The 19,621-nt window shown below is 47.6% G+C and overlaps 1 protein-coding gene across 1 annotated transcript in view; it reads right to left on the bottom strand.

The window, feature by feature from the left end:
- LOC137542290 (tubulin-specific chaperone D-like) overlaps positions 1–19,621 on the bottom strand; it is a 343,085-nt gene that overhangs the window by 9,655 nt on the left and 313,809 nt on the right. Inside the window, exons 34-38 of the mRNA XM_068264095.1 lie at positions 10,981–11,102; positions 9,149–9,226; positions 4,180–4,269; positions 2,615–2,702; positions 683–792 (exon numbers count right to left, since the gene is read on the bottom strand). Of these exons, the coding sequence (XP_068120196.1) occupies positions 683–792; positions 2,615–2,702; positions 4,180–4,269; positions 9,149–9,226; positions 10,981–11,102 (488 nt within the window). The remainder of the gene's footprint in view (positions 1–682; positions 793–2,614; positions 2,703–4,179; positions 4,270–9,148; positions 9,227–10,980; positions 11,103–19,621) is intronic.

The following is a 19,621-nucleotide window of genomic DNA, read 5'->3' as shown; positions in this document are numbered from 1 at the left end:
ATCTACTAAATATTGATTCCATTTCTTTTTTGTGGAGCCCAAATTGATGCACCTGCCTAATTTTGTTTAAACTATTATTGCACACTTTCTGTAAATAAAATAAACTTAATTTCACTTCTCAAATATCACTGTGTGGGTCTCCTATATCATATATTTAACTGACATTTGTTATCGTAACAACCAACGATTTATACAGAAAAATCATGATGATTAACAAGGTTGCCTAAATTTTTGCATCCCACTTTAAATAATATCCTACCATATTATTATTATTATTATTATTATTATGTATTTGTAAAGTGCTACAGAATATGTCAGTGCTATATAGAGTACATAGCTATGAGAAAGAGTACCGTCTATGAGAAATTGATCAGAAAAAAAACGATCGAAAATAAGATTGGACCTGTTGGAAAATATCTATCGAACCATCTATCTGCTGAAAAAAACTTATGGTGTATTCCCAGCATTACACTATGACTATGGTAGGATTAGATTGTGAGCTCCTCTGAGGACAGTCAGTGACATGACTATGTACACTGTAAAGTGCTGCAGAAGATGTCAGTGCTATATAAAGACATGAATAATCCGTCTGATTAGCCTGGATTTACCAGTTGGGAAAAGGCTGAAACCTTTTCCTGGGTCATATCAGATCATAGTCACAGTAACAGCATTATGTACTTACCAGCTGGTGTCACTGATAACCGCCATCACTTCATCCAGTACCTCTGGGTCCACAATGTCATCATATGTGATAAACATTTCATACAGCTCACTGGCCGTAGACTTCCTCACCTGGAGACAGGAAGCAACCATGAGTCATGTGATAACACCACAGGATAACTCCACCTTCCCAGCTATCCGCCAATAACAAGATACTGGTGGAGTGAATTTTTCTTAAATGGTAACTGTATTTATAAGTCATTCAGGGCCTCCTAGGACAGCACACCAAGTTACTAAAAACATCCACAATTTACAGTAGCTTCCATTCCCTCTGGCCACTAGGTGGTGCTGTTATGAAGAGGGAGGTCTACTTTCTACTGCACAGGGGACACTGCAGCCATGGGGGAGTGGGGGCCTTGGAGGAAGACCTTGCTCTTCAGATCAGTTGGCCCCCAAAGCCAGGGGGTGTGGGGAAGGCAAATAATGCCATTAGTGGCAGTGACGGCTTTATCTGATCATTGCTCTGTGCTGTCCTATCCCTGTGTGACTGCTTTACTCACATGGCTCGTACATCAGGTCTGATCATTGCTCTGTGCAGTCCTCCATGTCCCTGTCTATACTGCAGTGCCAGATTTACCATAAGGCACTGTAGGTAGGCACCACTAGCTACTTAATACTGAGGGTACCTCTGGCTACCTAATGCTAAGGGACACTTGTAGCTACCTATGATGAGTAAGGGAAGTGACGGAGAAATGACAGCTTGGCCAGCTAGCACACTTGCAGTGCGGTTCAGTGGGGGGTTTGTAGGTTCATGGAGGGTGGAGTCTAGGGTACCACGACATCTGTGCCTATAGGCTCCTTGATGTAAATCCAGGCCTGCTATACTGTGTACACACTACGCCAGCTCTAATAGCTCTGCATCCCTGTGTGACAGCTTCACTCATATGGCTCGTAGATCAGGTCTGATCATTGCTCTGTGCTGTCCTTCCTGTTCCTGTCTATACTGTGTACACTGTACGCCAGCTCTGCATCCCTGTGTGACAGCTTTACTCACATGGCTCGTAGATCAGGTCTGATCATTGCTCTGTGCAGTCCTCCATGTCCCTGTCTATACTGTGTACACTGTACGCCAGCTCTGATAGCTCTGCATCCCTGTGTGACAGCTTTACTCACATGACTAGTATATAAGGTCTCGTCATTTCTCTGCGCTGTCCTTCCTGTTCCTGTCTATACAATGTACACCAGCTCTAAAGCTGTCACATGGATGCAGAGATATGACTCTAAAGACTTGTAGATCAGGTCTAAACATTGCTCTGTGCTGTCCCTGTCTATACTGTGTACACTGTACATCAAGCTCTTATAGCTCTGCATTCCTGTTCGACAGCTTTATGCACATGGCTTGTAGATCAGCTCTGATCATTGCTCTGTGCTGTCCTTCCTGTCCCTGTCTATACTGTGTACACTGTACATCAACTCTGATAGCTCTGCATCCCTGTGTGAACCATCAGCACCTGCCTTCTATGCAGATAGAACAGGAAGTGATGTGCACAAAGCCTGACTGCAGATGGCAGATATCTGAGTGCACTAATAAAAGCAGCAGCGTTAGGTTTGGAGAAGCAGGCAGAAATGTTAGAGCTGGTGTAGTGTGTTCAGTGTACAGGCTGCAGGTGAGTGTGTGAGCAGCAGCAGCAGCAGCAGCATGGTACCCCGAGATCTCTGCAGGGAAGCAGAGCACGTTCTCCATTACAGTCATATTATTTATTTTGACTGATTTCCAGCTCAGCAGAGAGAAGAAGTGCAAGGAAGTCACAGCACAAGTCACTGAGATCATTTGACTCTTCCCAGCTCATTCCAAACCTGAACATGTCTTTAGCAGAGAATGTGGCCTTCCTGTCCCCTACAGTCAGTGCACAGCCTCATAAATGAGAGAAGGAGCTGCAGAACATGGACTTACCACAGGGAACGAGTGACACAGCAAGATCAGCAGCTGCACCAGGACCTCCTTCCGGATCTCACCTGGGAACTGGATCAGACCACAAAACCTATCACAGAATGAACAGGTAGTATGAGCAGAATGATTCCTGATGAAGAGAAGTAATCACAGACATGATGCAATGTTTCCCAAAACTGACTTCCCTCCCCTATACAGTTCCCTGGTGTCTAGTGGCCCCCTCCCTCCCCTATACAGTTCCCTTGTGTCTAGTGGCCCCCTTCCCCATACAGTTCCCTGGTGTCTAGTGGCCCCCCTTCCCATATACAGTTCCCTGGTGTTTAGTGGCCACCTTTTTCCCCTATACAGTTCCCTGGTGTCTAGTGGCCACCTCCTTCCCCTACACAGTTCCCTGGTGTTTAGTGGCCACCTTTTTCCCCTATACAGTTCCCTGGTGTCTAGTGGCCACCTCCTTCCCCTACACAGTTCCCTGGTGTCTAGTGGCCGCCTCATTCTCCTACACAGTTCCCTGGTGTCTAGTGGCCACCTCCTTCCCCTACACAGTTCCCTGGTGTTTAGTGGCCACCTTTTTCCCCTATACAGTTCCCTGGTGTCTAGTGGCCACCTCCTTCCCCTACACAGTTCCCTGGTGTCTAGTGGCCGCCTCCTTCTCCTACACAGTTCCCTGGTGTCTAGTGACCGCCTCCTTCTCCTACACAGTTCCCTGGTGTCTAGTGGCCGCCTCCTTCTCCTACACAGTTCCCTGGTGTCTAGTGGCCACCTCCTTCCCCTACACAGTTCCCTGGTGTCTAGTGGCCGCCTCCTTCTCCTACACAGTTCCCTGGTGTCTAGTGGCCGCCTCCTTCCCCTACACAGTCCCCTGGTGTCTAGTGGCCGTCGCCTTACCCTACACAGTTCCCTGGTGTCTAGTGGCCGCCTCCTTCCCCTACACAGTCCCCTGGTGTCTAGTGGCCATCTCCTTACCCTACACAGTTCCCTGGTGTCTAGTGGCCCCCTCCTTCCCCTACACAGTTCCCTGGAGTCTAGTGCCCTTTCCTCCCCTATACAGTTCCACATACTCTCCCCCTCCATTCAGCCCCTGTCTCTCACCTCATAGTTTCAGTGTTTAGCCTTAGGCAGGAGACACATTTGTCTATTTTTGTGTGCATTTTCTGCACAGAAAAAACAATTTAAACTGAGAACTTATATTAATCCATGGGCCAGTTTACACTTCAATGTATTTTTTGCACGCAGTAAAAACAAAAACCTGACATCCTGCAGGATAGTTCTGCACATTGTATGTATTTTTTTTTCTCAGCAGCTAATGTAATTGATAGAGAAAACGCACACAAACGCACACAGAAAACTGAAAGACAAGTGTGTCCGCTGCCTACGCAATTCCTATTGGCCGATGCTCACAGGCCAAACATTATACAAGTGGGGAAAAGAAGTTGTGGGCCAGAGCTTGCCATGTATGCTTTATCTGGAGATTGCAGCATGGCTTGTAAGTGTGACAGTATCAGGCCTGCTTGCATACAGTATGATTCATCAGACAATGGCTGGAGTATAATTATATCAGGGTCACTCACACAGCAATGCTGGATCGCAGCTTCTGGATGCTCTTTGACTTCTTAATCTCCATTTTACAAAGTGCCAGTAACTCCAAGGCAAAGGGGTGGCTGAAATACACAAAACAGGAGAAAACCATGTCCAAGGGGGAAACAACTACACAACCTAGCATGCCCTGCCAACCAAGCTTCATAGGGAACCTGAAGCATAGCTCCCAACTGTGCCTCTTTTTGGAGGGACAGTCCCTCTTTGGGAGCCCTGTCCCTCTGTCCCTTTTTCCAACTCATTTGTCCCTCTTTCAGGACTTTGTTCCTCTTTCTATGTAAATATTAGAGAAGGCCTGAACGGTTCGCCGGCAAACTTCCGGGGTTCACGATCGCGGAGAACCGCAAACTTTTCCAGGAGTTCGATTCGCCCCCATAGTGTATCCTTAGGGTCAACTTTGACCCTCTACATCACAGTCAGCAGGCACATTGTAGCCAATCAGGCTACACTCCCTCCTGGAGCCCCCCTCCCCTCCCCCTTATAAAACGCAGGCAGCGTCAGCCTTTTCACTCACTCGTGTGGCTGCAGTAATTAGAGAAGTTTGCCTCCCCATTGAAATCTATTGAGGTTCGCGAAAGTCTGCATGTTCGCAAACATTTGCGGAAGTTCGCGAACCAAAAATCGGAGGTTCGGGCCATCTTTAGTAAATATATGTATTTCTCTACTGAAAAATGTGTTTGATTGACTCTAAACTTTATTCCCATCCTTTAAATGGATATATTACTAATTTTAAAATGTTAAAGAGGAACTGTCGCAAAAATCTTAAAATTTAAAACGCATACAAATGAGAAGTTCATTTGGCTTAAGTTCTCATCTCAAAACGTTGTGAGGTATGCCTGAAGCGAGAGGAATATGGAGGCTGCCGCATTAATTGCCTTATAAACAATGCCGGTTGCCTGGCTGGCATGCCGAGCTTTTGGCTTTAGTCGCCTCTGAGTCACACACCTGCAACAAGCATGCAGCTCGCGGAGTCACACATCTGATCTGCATGCTCATTCCGGGGCAGAGACATATAGTATTAGAGGGCAGCATCAGCCCAGAAGCCAGGCAACTGGCATTGTTTATAAAGTAATGAAGATGGCATCCTACGTATCCCTCTCACTTTAGGTTGTCTTTTGTGGTTTGTCAGCAGCCAAAGGGAAAGTCCACCCTTCACATTCATAGTTTTATCCAGACAAGATGGCTGCCCCCTGAAGTCACAGAGCAAGATGGCCACCGCGTGTTTGTGCAGCTGCAGGTTGCCTGATAGGCGGGAATAAGAGCGTTCTGTATTCACAGCGGTTACGGTTTCCTCCATTACCCGCTAGGAAACGGCTCGTCTCTTCAGTATTTATGTAAGCAGTGTAATCATTTGCAGGTGGACCTCATTAGCCAAACACCAGATTACACAGAAGGCTTCCGGATGTGTAGGAAATGGAGAGCGGTGTGCCTGTGATGACAGCATCCCTGGCCGCTGTGCCAATCACCCCTGAACAATGTGCTCCGCGACCCGCCCTAATGAGACCGCGAATCCCCGGAGTCTGCATCCCACGTAATATAAACCGGAGCGTGCTTCACCTGTGATTATCTAACGGCTCCCAACAGTCCCTCTTTTGTAAGAATAGTCCCTATCTGTAGCTACAGCCCCCCATCCCTCTGTCCTAATCCTCCTCTTAGATTTTATGCACACATCTGTATAAATAAAGGAATGTCATGTCTGGATTTGTGAGACGTGGATTTGGCGTCCCACCCTCTGCCCACACATAGCGCTTGGTTTGGGCACTCCATAACTAAATATCAGCAGCCACCTGTGTCACAAAACTACAAGCCTGAGCTCCATACTCTGAAAACCACGCAGACAGCAGAAGGTATTGGCGAGGGTTGGCGCCAGTATTAGGAGGGTGGGTAAAGGTCAGCATTGATTGCCAAGGCTAGGATTTCAGGGTTAAGAATAGGTGGGGGGAGTTAGGAAGGGTATTGGTTAGGGATGGGCGATTAGGAACGTAGGAACTTTTAAAGCTAAATTAAGATGGCATCTGCTACAGCGCCACGGAAGATGCTGGCACTATATAAATCAACAACAATAATAATCTTCTTTTGGGAACAAAAATCTCCTGGCCAGGAAGCTGATACGCTAACCATTTGTGTCAACTCAGCCTGTTATTATCAACGTGAATGTCCCAACAGGTCGTCTGTATAAGATTCACTGGAGTCCCAGATCGGATTGGTTTCAGCGTGTAGCCCCACCACCTTGCAGAAAAAGCCTCTACCTTCTCTGTCTGATATAGAAAAGGCCAGGGCCATTTTCTACAAGAGGGCAGTTCTATGCACCGGAACCCAGCTGATGTTCCAGTAAATCTTATTAGTCAATGTGTTGGGACACTAACTTTTAAGCATTAGCGTACCTCTGTGTTTTTTATGGACACTCTAGAGTAGATGTTAAATAGAAATCAAAAGAAGCTCTTGGTAAGAGTACTTGTAGAGGGCACAGACAGGACCAAAGAACATCTATCAGGCCCTAGGCAATGTGACTGTGGGTACATGTAAGAATGATGTGCAAGTACTCTGCAGGGGAATGAGGGGATTCCTCCTCTATTACACATTCTTCATGCACAATCTGAACATGGATCAGGCTCTAGGCAATGTACAGTAACTGTGGGTACAGCTAAGAGTTATGTGCAGGTACTCTGCAGGAGAATGAGGGGATTCTTCCTCTATTACACATTCTTAATGCACAATCTGAACCAGGTTTACAGGTGAAAGACAACACCTCTGCTTTCAATGAGGGCAGTGTGTGTATATATATATATATATATATATATATATATATATATATATATATATACATACTACTGTGCAACTCAATTTTCAGTCACCAACCCCAAATTTAACAGCATATCAAATTAATTGATTTCATGAGCAACCTGAGGAAGGGCTCCGCCCGAAACATGTAGTTTAACCGTTTGCTTCATTACAGCTTGCTGCTGCACTCAGCTCCTGAGTGCCTGGCTTTCTTTCGTTTATGATTTCATGAGCAAAGGGGGTGCAAGCTGAGCGGTGACCTCTGGGAGTGCTGACAGCTGTATATATACACTGAGCGGTGACCTCTGTGCTGACAGTTGTACGTAAACGGTGAGCAGTGACCAGGACGAGTCTTATCCCATCTTGTGGTCGGGAATGATAGGATTTACAGATACAGACAGCAGATGATCACCTCGCATTGCTGGCGTGGGGCGATTGGAGTCACGGCCGGGTGAGAGAACACAGCGTGTAAGCGAATCTGACAGCAGCGATACAAAGCAGGGAAGTGAGACAAAGAGGCCACTGGAATGGGAACATCTGGAAGTTATTGGATAAATGGAATCATATGAGGAGTAGTCAGGCACAACCTTCCAATCCCACATCAGGAGCTCCGCCCTCTGCGGGGGGACATCGCCTGGAAAACGCTCCACCAGCTGACCCCTCAGTAACACCATCTTATCCGCTGTAAATCTCAGTGCTAATAAAAGGCGATGATGCTGCCCCCATTCTGCCCACTGCAGGGAACACGTGCTACCGACGTGTTTACACCTTCCCTGAGACAAAGGAGCACTATGAACTGACTGCACCCTATTCACCAATCCCAGGCACTCCTGCCCTGGAAAATATAAATGCCAATCTGATCAGGGGTTCAGCAGCAACACAGGCATATTTAAGGGGGAACTCTACTTCCAACTAACCTTTTGTCAGCTTGATAAAGGGAGAAAGGTCTCCTGAAACGCGTTGCAAAATAAACCCATTTTTTTGTTTTAATCCAGACACGTTGTGTCTCCTTACTGCACACATTCCTTATCAGCACTTCTCTCTGCACAAATCTTGGCCGCCCAGTGCTGCCGAGTGCTACAGCCTCTCCATAGAAGCTCAATCTATATCTTGCTGGCACGCTGGAGCAGAACACTCATCTGCAGGACCATCTGAGATCAGCACATGCAGCGGTGAGTGACAACTCCAGTTAGCGTGCCAGTGTCTTGCTTTGCTCAACTACCTCCACTTGGAGCGCTGAAGTACAGCACTCATCTGCGTATCGGTTTCACACAGCTGCCGCACCACAGAGTGCCTGACCTGCAAGCGCACCAGCTCTTCCCCTATGTGACCAGCTCTCTCTGGGCCGCTATACCTTAGTTCTCCCTCTCCTATTTCCACGGCCAGTGACACCGCACATGTGTGCCCCACCAGCCAGGACACCACTCTCGCTGTTCCACAGGTGAGGCTGCAAATACCTGGCTACAAGGGGCACTGGGCTCTTAGTCACCTGTGCCGCATGACTATCCATTCCCTCCTCTTCACCTCTCTGCTTTATTACTCCGCATATTCCACCACCACCTATCTCCAAACCGGGAGGACTACAAGTACCAGCCAGTTTGGAGACCACACTTGGAAGTACCAAGGCGGAGTTATCCTGCGATCAAAAGGAGACAGCAGGCGATCGGCAACACTGTATCCAGAGCCTATGTCCCTGGCCTACAAAGGGACAAAAGCGCTAACACCGACCAACCCATACGGGCGAGTCAGCAACTTATAGAGGTGAGATTATTCCACGGAGAGGCTTGTCATCTATATTGTTTTGAAACAATTTGAGTGTGCTCTTCCCCTTTTGTCTTGTCCCTACCCCATCCCTGTCTACACAGATAATAATATATACTGGGGCAACTATACTGGCTACATATATTGGGGGCAACTATACCTGGCTACCCTATACAAGGGGCCCCTTCGGGTGCTGTGTGATCATTTCAAATCTGGTGGGGGGGGGGGGGCATCCTTACAAGTTTGCCTCAGGCAGCAAAAAGTCTAGAACTGACATATGATGCAAATACACACTGCACACACACACACACTGTACAAACAAGCTGCAAGTATTAATTAATTATATATATATACACACACACAATTATTTATGTGCAGATATAGAGTGAAAACTGTATTTACTTTTCCTCTTGTGTGAAGATCTCGAAGCAGCCATTGGCCAGCATCTGGTCCAGCATCTTCAGCAGTGGAATGGAGACTCTGGGGAGGAGAGAGGAGGTCATTGGTTGGTTGCTGCCCCTAAAATTCTCCATGATGGCTGGCACACTTCATATCACTACTCTGACCCCTCCTCACGTCTGATTACATCCACTCTATGGGAGCGGAGTCTAAATGCAGCAACCAATCTGATGAGGTTACAACAACTGGATATGGATTTTATCCCCAGTGGAGAGGCTGGCATCGTATGAGATATGTGGCTATCGGGCAGGTGGGAAAAGGTTCTATGGGTGTCTACATGGTGTAATTGGAGGTTTGGAGAATCATCATATAATTTTCTGCTTGGGTCATTTTTGTCTCATTTGTTCTCCTCTATTATTAACCCCAAACAAGTCTAAAGTGGTGCAACACAAATGTGAATGTATTTCATAATCACAATATACACATATCCCACACAATGGCCTCAATTCTGGTAGGGTTATCAAACAATTTACCTCATGAGGTAATGACATTTAGCGATTCTGGTAGGTTAGTCATGAGGTTAGTCTTGAGGTAAATTATGAGGTAATTCATGAGGTAATTTTCATACATTTTACAGAGAATAGCTATTCTCATAGAAATTAGGGGGCATGTTAGCACATAATTTACCGATCAGTTTAACTTCTTGAGGACCACAGTGTTCAACCCCCTAAAGACCAGGCCATTTTTTTTCCTTATAATTAGGCCACTGCAGCTTTAAGGCCTCGCTGTAGGGCTGTACAACTCAGCACACAAGTGATCCCCACTTTTCTGTTGGTGGGGTCAGATCACCCCCCGGATGTTTGTTTGCAAATGTCTTTGTCTTTATTTTTTAATACATTTCCCTGTGTTTTTTTGTTTCTATGTATTCCCCCCTTCCTCCCCCCACCAGCCAATCAGCGTGACCAGCTGTCATAGGCTTCAGCCTATGACAACCGATCAGTTTCAGGTCTCCCAGGGGGACAGCCGTATTACACGGCTGTCCCCAGTACAGCGCTGCTGTGGATCGCAGCGCTGTACAAGGAACGCTGCTGGGAGGCTGAAGGCGGAGCCTACCTAGCAGAGATGCACGCATCAGTGCGTGTGAGCCCCAAGGACCTTTCACCGATCGACGTTAGGCGGTCCTGGGGCTACCGCCGCGGCCACACCCATCTGCATGACGTGGTCAGCAATAGGTTAAGACCAGCCTGTACCTGGAGGTAAAGTCAATTTGTATGCATTCTGCAGTTTTTACATTTGTATGCATTCTGCAGTTTTTACATTTGTATGCATTCTGCAGTTTTTAGTGGCATTCCTATTGCTGTTTTAGTGTCGTTCCTATTTAGGCTGTGTAATAGAAAAGAATAGTAGAAATAAAACTCCAAATATTTACTGGATTTTGTTTTATAAGGGATGCCTATAAATATACTTTTCATAGGTTGCTAAATAAGCAAATACACCTCCCCCCCCCCCCCTCACAAAAAAAGCTGAAAAAAAAAACATATTCCTGAGACTATCCTAATTTATGGAATACAATTAAAGACTACTATTATTTATTTACTGCATGCTTACTGCTGAAATACCTCATGTTTTACCTCACTTTATGCATTTACCTCATGTTTTACCTCATGTTCAGAAATGGAGAAAAATCTTTCAGAATTGCTTAAAAAAAATAATAAGAAAGAGGAGAATGCCTCATGAGGTATTTTACATACAAAAAAATATTTACCTCTAATAGCTACCAGCAGCTGCCCCCCACCCCCCAGCTCCTCTTTCTGTGCATCTCATGATGGAGGTACCGGTTATTGTGCTGGTTGTCCCTGAAGACTTGCAGCAGAGTCCTGGTGAAAGCGTCCATGGCCTCCGCATTGCTCTGGATGTCTCGCAGGTACTGGAATAAACTCTGTGCGGAGAACCTCACCTGTATACAGAGGAACGGGGGAGGAGGTGAGTATAGCAGCTCAGCAGAGGGTGTGTGGGTGTGTGTGTGTGTGTGTGTGTGTGTGTGTGTGTGTGTGTGTGTGTGTGTGTGTGTGTGTGTGTGTGTGTGTGTGTGTGTGTGTGTGTGTGTGTGTGTGTGTGTGTGTGTGTGTGTGTGTGTGTGTGTGTGTGTGTGTGTGTGTGTGTGTACACAGTATGTGAATAGTGTGTACATGTGTGATTAGTGTGTGTACAGTATGCATGAGTACCTGATCTGACTACGCTTCCAGTACCAGGCTCCTCTGACCCCCAGGACACGGATCACACATTCCCACACCTCACTGTCACCAATGTGTAACATGTTTCATGTGCTCATGTGCCAGGTTCATGCAACAGAAAACAGCCCTACTCTGTGCAGCCGCCACGTTCAGCCATAATTACAGAAAGGATACAAAATGTATAGTGCAGAGTCTATATCAGCCTTTCTCAACCTTTCTACCCTGGAGGAACCCTGCAAATAACTTTTGATCCCAAGGAACCCCTGCAAACTATGTTTTGATCTCGAGGAACCCCTGCAGTTATTTTGCAGGAGGCATGGTCTGTGTGGCTGTTAATTTCACTACCCCTATTACAGTGCCACTCATTATACTGTCTCCTGACCCCCCAAATTAGTGCTTCTTGCTACAGTACCCCCTAATATAGTGTGCTCTATTATACTTCCCCCACAATGGGGGAAAATGCCAAGGAACCTATGCAGAGTACTCAGGGAACCCTGGTTGAGAAAGCCTGGTCTATATGGATGCAAAAGGTGAAATAGCAGCAGAGAGACCAGTGTGACAGTGGCAGAGAACGGTACGAGGGCGGCAGAGCGACGGTGGTACAGAGACCGGTACCACGGCGCCACAGAGACGGGTGAGAAGAGTCATGTGCCGGCATATCCTGCCAGGGACGCGGTGAGGAGAGTCATGTTGCCGGCATATCGCGCCAGGGACGCGGGTGGAACCTACAGTGATTAGGGGTGAGGCCCACAGCAGTGATCAGGGGTGGGACCTATAGCAGTGATGAGGAGTGGGGCCCACAGCAGTGATCAGGGGTGGGACCTATAGCAGTGTTCAGGGGTGGGACCTATAGCAGTGTTCAGGGGTGGGACCTATAGCAGTGATTACTGGTGGGACCTATAGCAGTGATCAGGGGTGGGACCTATAGCAGTGATGAGGAGTGGGGCCCACAGCAGTGATCAGGGGTGGGACCTATAGCAGTGTTCAGGGGTGGGACCTATAGCAGTGATTACTGGTGGGACCTATAGCCATGATCAGGGGTGGGGCCTATATCAGTAATTATGGGTGGGACCTATAGCAGTGATGAGGAGTGGGGCCCACAGCAGTGATGAGGAGTGGGGCCCACAGCAGTGATCAGGGGTGGGACCTATAGCAGTGTTCAGGGGTGGGACCTATAGCAGTGATGAGGAGTGGGGCCCACAGCAGTGATCAGGGGTGGGACCTATAGCAGTGTTCAGGGGTGGGACCTATAGCAGTGTTCAGGGGTGGGACCTATAGCAGTGATTACTGGTGGGACCTATAGCAGTGATCAGGGGTGGGACCTATAGCAGTGATGAGGAGTGGGGCCCACAGCAGTGATCAGGGGTGGGACCTATAGCAGTGTTCAGGGGTGGGACCTATAGCAGTGATTACTGGTGGGACCTATAGCCATGATCAGGGGTGGGGCCTATATCAGTAATTATGGGTGGGACCTATAGCAGTGATCAGGGGTGGGGCCTATATCAGTAATTATGGGTGGGACCTATAGCAGTGATCAGGGGTGGGGCCTATAGCAGTGATCAGGGGTGGGGCCTATAGCAGGGATTATTGACAGGACCTATAGCAGTGATCAGGGGTGGGACAGTGGTGAGCAGATTTGGAGCAAGGTATATATGTATATATAGGTATATGTGCTGCACAGCAGAGTAGGATTCAGGTCTCCGCATGATATAGTGTCTCTGTGTTGCGCAGCTGGAATGGGTGTGAATTCCTCAGTGTTTTGGGCTCCCGGTCTCTCGCTCGCTCACCCCTCTGCTATGTAAGACTGGAGGAAAGAATAACACAGCTACTGAGCAGATCTGACCACATGAAAGGAGGACCCGGCGGTACTGCAGAATTTCCGCAGCCGGATCGGCTTTCAGGCAATGGCTGGGATCTGCCTGACTGATGTGTAATTTGCTGGAGATTAATCCAAACGCCACGTGCAAGAAACAATATATAATGCATATTACTGCTGACTGCATAAGAGGTCATCCAGCGGAGCCATAGCACAGTCCAAACCCAACCAGACAGGCTGCACAACACCCAGGGCAAAACCAGACACTGGAGGAAACAAACAACAACAAACACAGAACATTTATATTGCGCTTTTCTACGGGCGGACTCAAAGCGCCAGAGCTGCAGCCACTAGGATGCGCTCTATAGGCAGCAGCAGTGTTAGGGAGACTTGCCCAGGGTCTCCTACTGAATAGATGCTGGCTTACTGAACAGGCAGAGCCGAGAATCGAACCCAGGTCTCCTGTGTCAGAGGCAGAGCCCTTAACCATTACACTATCCAAACACCCAGCACTGGAGGAAACACACAACTCCGGAGGAAACACCAGACACTGGAGGCAGGACCGGACACTGGAGGCAGGACCGGACACTGGAGGCAGGACCGGACACTGGAGGCAGGACCGGACACTGGAGGCAGGACCGGACACTGGAGGCAGGACCGGACACTGGAGGCAGGACCGGACACTGGAGGCAGGACCGGACACTGGAGGCAGGACCGGACACTGGAGGCAGGACCGGACACTGGAGGCAGGACCGGACACTGGAGGCAAGACCGGACACTGGAGGCAGGACCGGACACTGGAGGCAGGACCGGACACTGGAGGCAGGACCGGACACTGGAGGCAAGACCGGACACTGGAGGCAAGACCGGACACTGGAGGCAAGACCGGACACTGGAGGCAAGACCGGACACTAGGCAACATCAGACAGAGACTCTGGAGGAAAGACCGGACACGGAAGGCAAGACCGGACACTGGAGGCAAAATCTGGCACTGCAGGAAACACCAGACACTGGCAGCAAAACCTGACACTGGAGTCTAAACCTGGAACTGGAGGAAATGCCTGACGCTGGAGGCAAAACCTGGCACTGGAAAAAACCCAGGCGCTGGAAGCAGCCTCTGTCACAGCATGTCACTGGTGTCTTTAGAGACAGCAGTTTATATTCTTCAGATGGTGATGAGCCATCTTACACATAATCTCAGATTAACCACAAAGGAAAGAACAGGTCCTTCTAAAAAAAATTAGCATATTGCGATAAAGTTCATTATTTTCTGTAATGTGCTGATAAACAGACTTTCATATATTTTAGATTCATTACACACAACTGAAGTAGTTCAAGCCTTTTATTGTTTTAATATTGATGATTTTGGCATACAGCTCATGAAAACCCAAAATTCCTATCTCAAAAAATTAGCATATTTCATCCGACCAATAAAAGAAGAGAATAATTATGTTCAGTTATGCACTCAATACTTGGTAGGGAATCCTTTTGCAGAAATGACTGCTTCAATGCAGCGTAGCATGGGGGCAATCAGTCTGTGGCACTGCTCAGGTGTTATGGAGGCCCAGGATGCTTCATTAGTGGCCTTAAGCTCATCCAGAGTGTTGGGTCTTGCGTCTCTCAACTCTCTCTTCATAATATCCCACAGATTCTCTATGGGGTTCAGGTCAGGAGAGTTGGCAGGCCAATTTAGCACAGTAATACCATGGTTAGTAAACCATTTACCAGTGGTTTTGGCACTGTGAGCTGGTGCCAGGTCGTGCTGAAAAATGAAATCTTCATCTCCATAAAGCTTTTCAGCAGATGGAAGCATGAAGTGTTCCAAAATCTCCTGATAGCTAGCTGCATTGACCCTGCCCTTGATAAAACACAGTGGACCAACACCAGCAGCTGACATGGCACCCCAGACCATCACTGACTGTGGGTACTTGACACTGGACTTCAGGCATTTTGGCATTTCCCTCTCCCCAGTCTTTCTTCAGACTCTGGCACTTTGATTTCCGAATGACATGCAAAAGTTGCTTTCATCCCAAAAAAGTACTTTGGACCACTGAGCAACAGTCCAGTGCTGCTTCTCTGTAGCCCAGGTCAGGCGCTTCTGCCGCTGTTTCTGGTTCAAAAGTGGCTTGACCTGGGGAATGCGGCACCTGCAGCCCATTTCCTGCACACGCCTGTACACGGTGGCTCTGGATGTTTCTACTCCAGACTCAGTCCACTGCTTCCACAGGTCCCCCAAGGTCTGGAATCGGTCCTTCTCCACAATCTTCCTCAGGGTCCGGTCACCTGTTCTCGTTGTGCAGCGTTTTCTGCCGCACTTTTTCCTTCCCACAGACTTCCAACTGAGATACAGCAAGATACAGCACTCTGGGAACAGCCTATTCGTTCAGAAATTTCTTTCTGTGTCTTACCCTCTTGCTTGAGGGTGTCAATGATGGCCGTATGGACAGCAGTCAGGTCGGCAGTCTTACCCATGAGTAATGAATCAGGCTGGGAGTTTTTAAATCTTTTACAGGTGTTTAGAGGTAATTAGTTGATTCAGATGATTAGGTTAATAGCTTGTTTAGAGAACCTTTTTATGATATGAAATTATTATGAATTTATGAATTTTTTGAGATAGGAATTTTGGGTTTTCATGAGCTGTATGCCAAAATCATCAATATTAAAACAATAAAAGGCGTGAACTACTTCAGTTGTGTGTAATGAATCTAAAATATATGAAAGTCTAGTGTTTAGCAGTACATTACAGAAAATAATGAACTTTATCACAATATGCTATTTTTTTTAAAAGGACCTATATATCCGAATTCCATGTGATGGCCTCAGATGGCAGCTGGATTCCCGCTGCTTCCTGCTCTTGTGGTTGGCTGACAACGTAAAGCATGAAAGCAATTTACTACTCAAATCTGCCTGGTAGTCATAGTTAAATGTAAAGCAAAAATAAACTTATGATATAGTGAATTGTATGTGTGCAAGACTCATAATAAATCTCACTAATATTATAAATGTGAAAGTTTGGATGTTTGTTACTCAATTACACAACAATAGCTGAACGGATGTGAATGAAATTTGGCAAACACATAGTATATTGCCTGAAATAACATATTAGATACTTTTTATCCCTATAACCAAAAAGTAGGCAGAGACAAATTTCACTGGGAAAATGTAAACAGCAGCCCTTCTTACACTGTAAATGGCAGGGTTCTCAGACTTTGCACAGCTGGTTACTGGGTGACTAGTTAATATTCAGAAAAGTGGGTGGAGCCTACAAAAGCCAATCAAAATTTGCCCATTGATTTTCAAAGGGAATATGTAATTGCGGCCATTCTTGCACTGTTAATGGCACAAGCCTCAAACCTGGTATAGTTGGTCGTTGGGTGACTGGTGTTCAAATTCAGAAAATGGGGTGGAGCCACAGCCAATCAGATTGGTTTCATTTCAATGCAAATTATTGATGCTAAAGATGGCAAAGCTTACTAGGTCATTGAGTAATTGAGTGTTAGGGTTAAAAAAAGTGGGCGGAGCCAACACCAGCCTAATACATACCAGGGCAAGGGCCCTCAGCTAGTAGAAAATAAGTAACAAAGAAAAGAGTCTCATATTGTTTTCCAGTACAGGAAGAGTTGAAAACCTTTGCAAAAGAGTTTCTCTGAGCTACTGGACCAACCTGGTACTCAGTCCTGTTTTCTTAACTGATAGACAGCTTGATATAAGGTTTTACTGCAAGAAAGTTAAAAGGGTCATTATTTCTGCTAGGTTTACATCTTAAAATACAGAGTGTGGATTATGCAACTGTGATAGTCTGATGCAATGTTATAATAAAGCTATAAAACTGAAAATAAAAAGAGACTTTTCTTTGCCACTAATGTTCTATTGCTTAGCTGTCCTACACATACAATTCATTGTATATGAAAAAAAAAAAAAAATGGACAACCGCTCATCTCAGGGACAGGACAGTGCTTGACCCAGTACAGCCAGTCCGATAAGCAGTAAGAAAAAATTGGAGAGGTCCGCACAATGGGATTGATTCATTAAGCTGCACTGTTAAGCAGCGCACCTTAATGTGTAGGAGCAGCCGCTAATGCATGCCTTACATAGCAGTGCTCGCTGCACGCTCCTATCCAAGTAAGGCACGCTCCTATCCAAGTAAGGCACGCTCCTATCCAAGTAAGGCACGCTCCTATCCAAGGAAGGCACGCTCCTATCCAAGGAAGGCACGCTCCTATCCAAGAAAGGCACACTCCTATCCAAGGAAGGCACATGCCTATCCAAGGAAGGCACGCGCCTATCCAAGGCTCCTATCCAAGGAAGGCACGCTCCTATCCAAGTAAGGCACGCTCCTATCCAAGTAAGGCACGTGCCTATCCAAGGAAGGCACGCTCCTATCCAAGGAAGGCACGCTCCTATCCAAGGAAGGCACGCTCCTATCCAAGGAAGGCACGCTCCTATCCAAGGAAGGCACGCTCCTATCCAAGGAAGGCACGCTCCTATCCAAGGAAGGCACGCTTTTACCCAAGGAAGGCACACTCCTATCCAAGTAAGGCACGTGCCTATCCAAGTAAGGCACGTGCCTATCCAAGGAAGGCACGCGCCTATCCAAGGCTCCTATCCAAGGAAGGCACGCTCCGATCCAAGGAAGGCACGCTCCGATCCAAGGAAGGCACGCTCCGATCCAAGGAAGGCACGCTCCGATCCAAGGAAGGCACGCTCCGATCCAAGGAAGGCACGCTCCGATCCAAGGAAGGCACGCTCCGATCCAAGGAAGGCACGCTCCGATCCAAGGAAGGCACGCTCCGATCCAAGGAAGGCACGCTTCGATCCAAGGAAGGCACGCTCCGATCCAAGGAAGGCACGCGCCTATCCAAGGAAGGCACGCGCCTATCCAAGGAAGGCACGCGCCTATCCAAGGAAGGCACGCTCCTATCCAAGGAAGGCACGCTCCTATCCAAGGAAGGCACGCTCCGATCCAAGTAAGGCACGCTCCTATCCAAGTAAGGCACGCTCCTATCCAAGTAAGGCACGCTCCTATCCAAGGAAGGCACGCTACTATCCAAGTAAGGCACGCTACTATCCAAGTAAGGCACGCTCCTATCCAAGTAAGGCACGCTCCTATCCAAGTAAGGCACGCTCCTATCCAAGTAAGGCACGCTCCTATCCAAGTAAGGCACGCTCCTATCCAAGTAAGGCACGTGCCTATCCAAGTAAGGCACGCGCCTATCCAAGTAAGCCAGGCGCCTATCTAAGTAAGCCAGGCGCCTATCCAAGTAAGCCAGGCGCCTATCCAAGTAAGGGACGTGCCTATCCAAGTAAGGCACGCGCATATCCAAGGAAGGCACGCGCCTATCCAAGGAAGGCACGCGCCTATCCAAGGCTCCTATCCAAGGAAGGCACGCTCCTAAGGAAAGCACGCTCCTAAGGAAAGCACGCTCCTATCCAAGTAAGGCACGCTCCTATCCAAGTAAGGCACGCTCCTATCCAAGTAAGGCACTGACCTTGTGTCTGACCTACAAATCCATCCACCAAACCTGTCCAACCTACATTTCTGATCTTACTCAGAGATACACACCAAGCCGCTCACTCCGCTCCTCCAATGAACTTCGCCTGACCGTCCCCCGCATCACCCAGTCCCATGCACGCCTCCAAGACTTCTCAAGAGCCGCTCCGACACTATGGAACTCCCTACCTCCACCCATTAGGGCAGCCCCCTCCTTCAACACCTTCAAGAAGGCCCTCAAAACTCACCTTTTCACTCTTGCCTACCACCCCTCACAATTGCTCTAAACCCACAGCCGAACTCTGGTCCCCTACCTCTCGTGTCCCTACCTCTCCCTCTAGATTGTAAGCCTTTGGGCAGGGTCCTCACTCCTTTTGTGTCCTACCTGATCATGCACCTCTATTACTGTGCACCCATGCTATGCATTTGAGTGAACCTAACTTGCCTAACTCCATGCTCCCATCCAGTGACTGACTAAGCATTACCTTGTAATCATACTGTGCTGTGTGATCTGGTTTTCTTGTATTCCTGTATTGTCATATTGCTGTTTGTCACCCCTAAATATTGTCTGTAACCTAAATTAATGTCCAGCGCTGCGTAATATGTTGGCGCTTTATAAATACAACAAATAAATAATAAGGCACGCTCCTATCCAAGTAAGGCACGCTCCTATCCAAGTAAGGCACGCGCCTATCCAAGTAAGGCACGCGCCTATCCAAGTAAGGCACGCGGCTATCCAAGGCTACTATCCAAGGAAGGCACGCTCCTATCCAAGTAAGGCACGCTCCTATCCAAGTAAGGCACGCTCCTATCCAAGTAAGGCACGCTCCTATCCAAGGAAGGCACGCTCCTATCCAAGGAAGGCACGCTCCTATCCAAGGAAGGCACGCTCCTATCCAAGGAAGGCACGCTCCTATCCAAGGAAGGCACGCTCC

Source organism: Hyperolius riggenbachi, chromosome 12, assembly GCF_040937935.1.
Source record: "Hyperolius riggenbachi isolate aHypRig1 chromosome 12, aHypRig1.pri, whole genome shotgun sequence".
NCBI classification, from domain to species: Eukaryota; Metazoa; Chordata; class Amphibia; order Anura; family Hyperoliidae; genus Hyperolius; species Hyperolius riggenbachi.
Note: the sequence above shows the minus strand (reverse complement) of the source record. Positions and strands in the feature narration are given on the sequence as shown.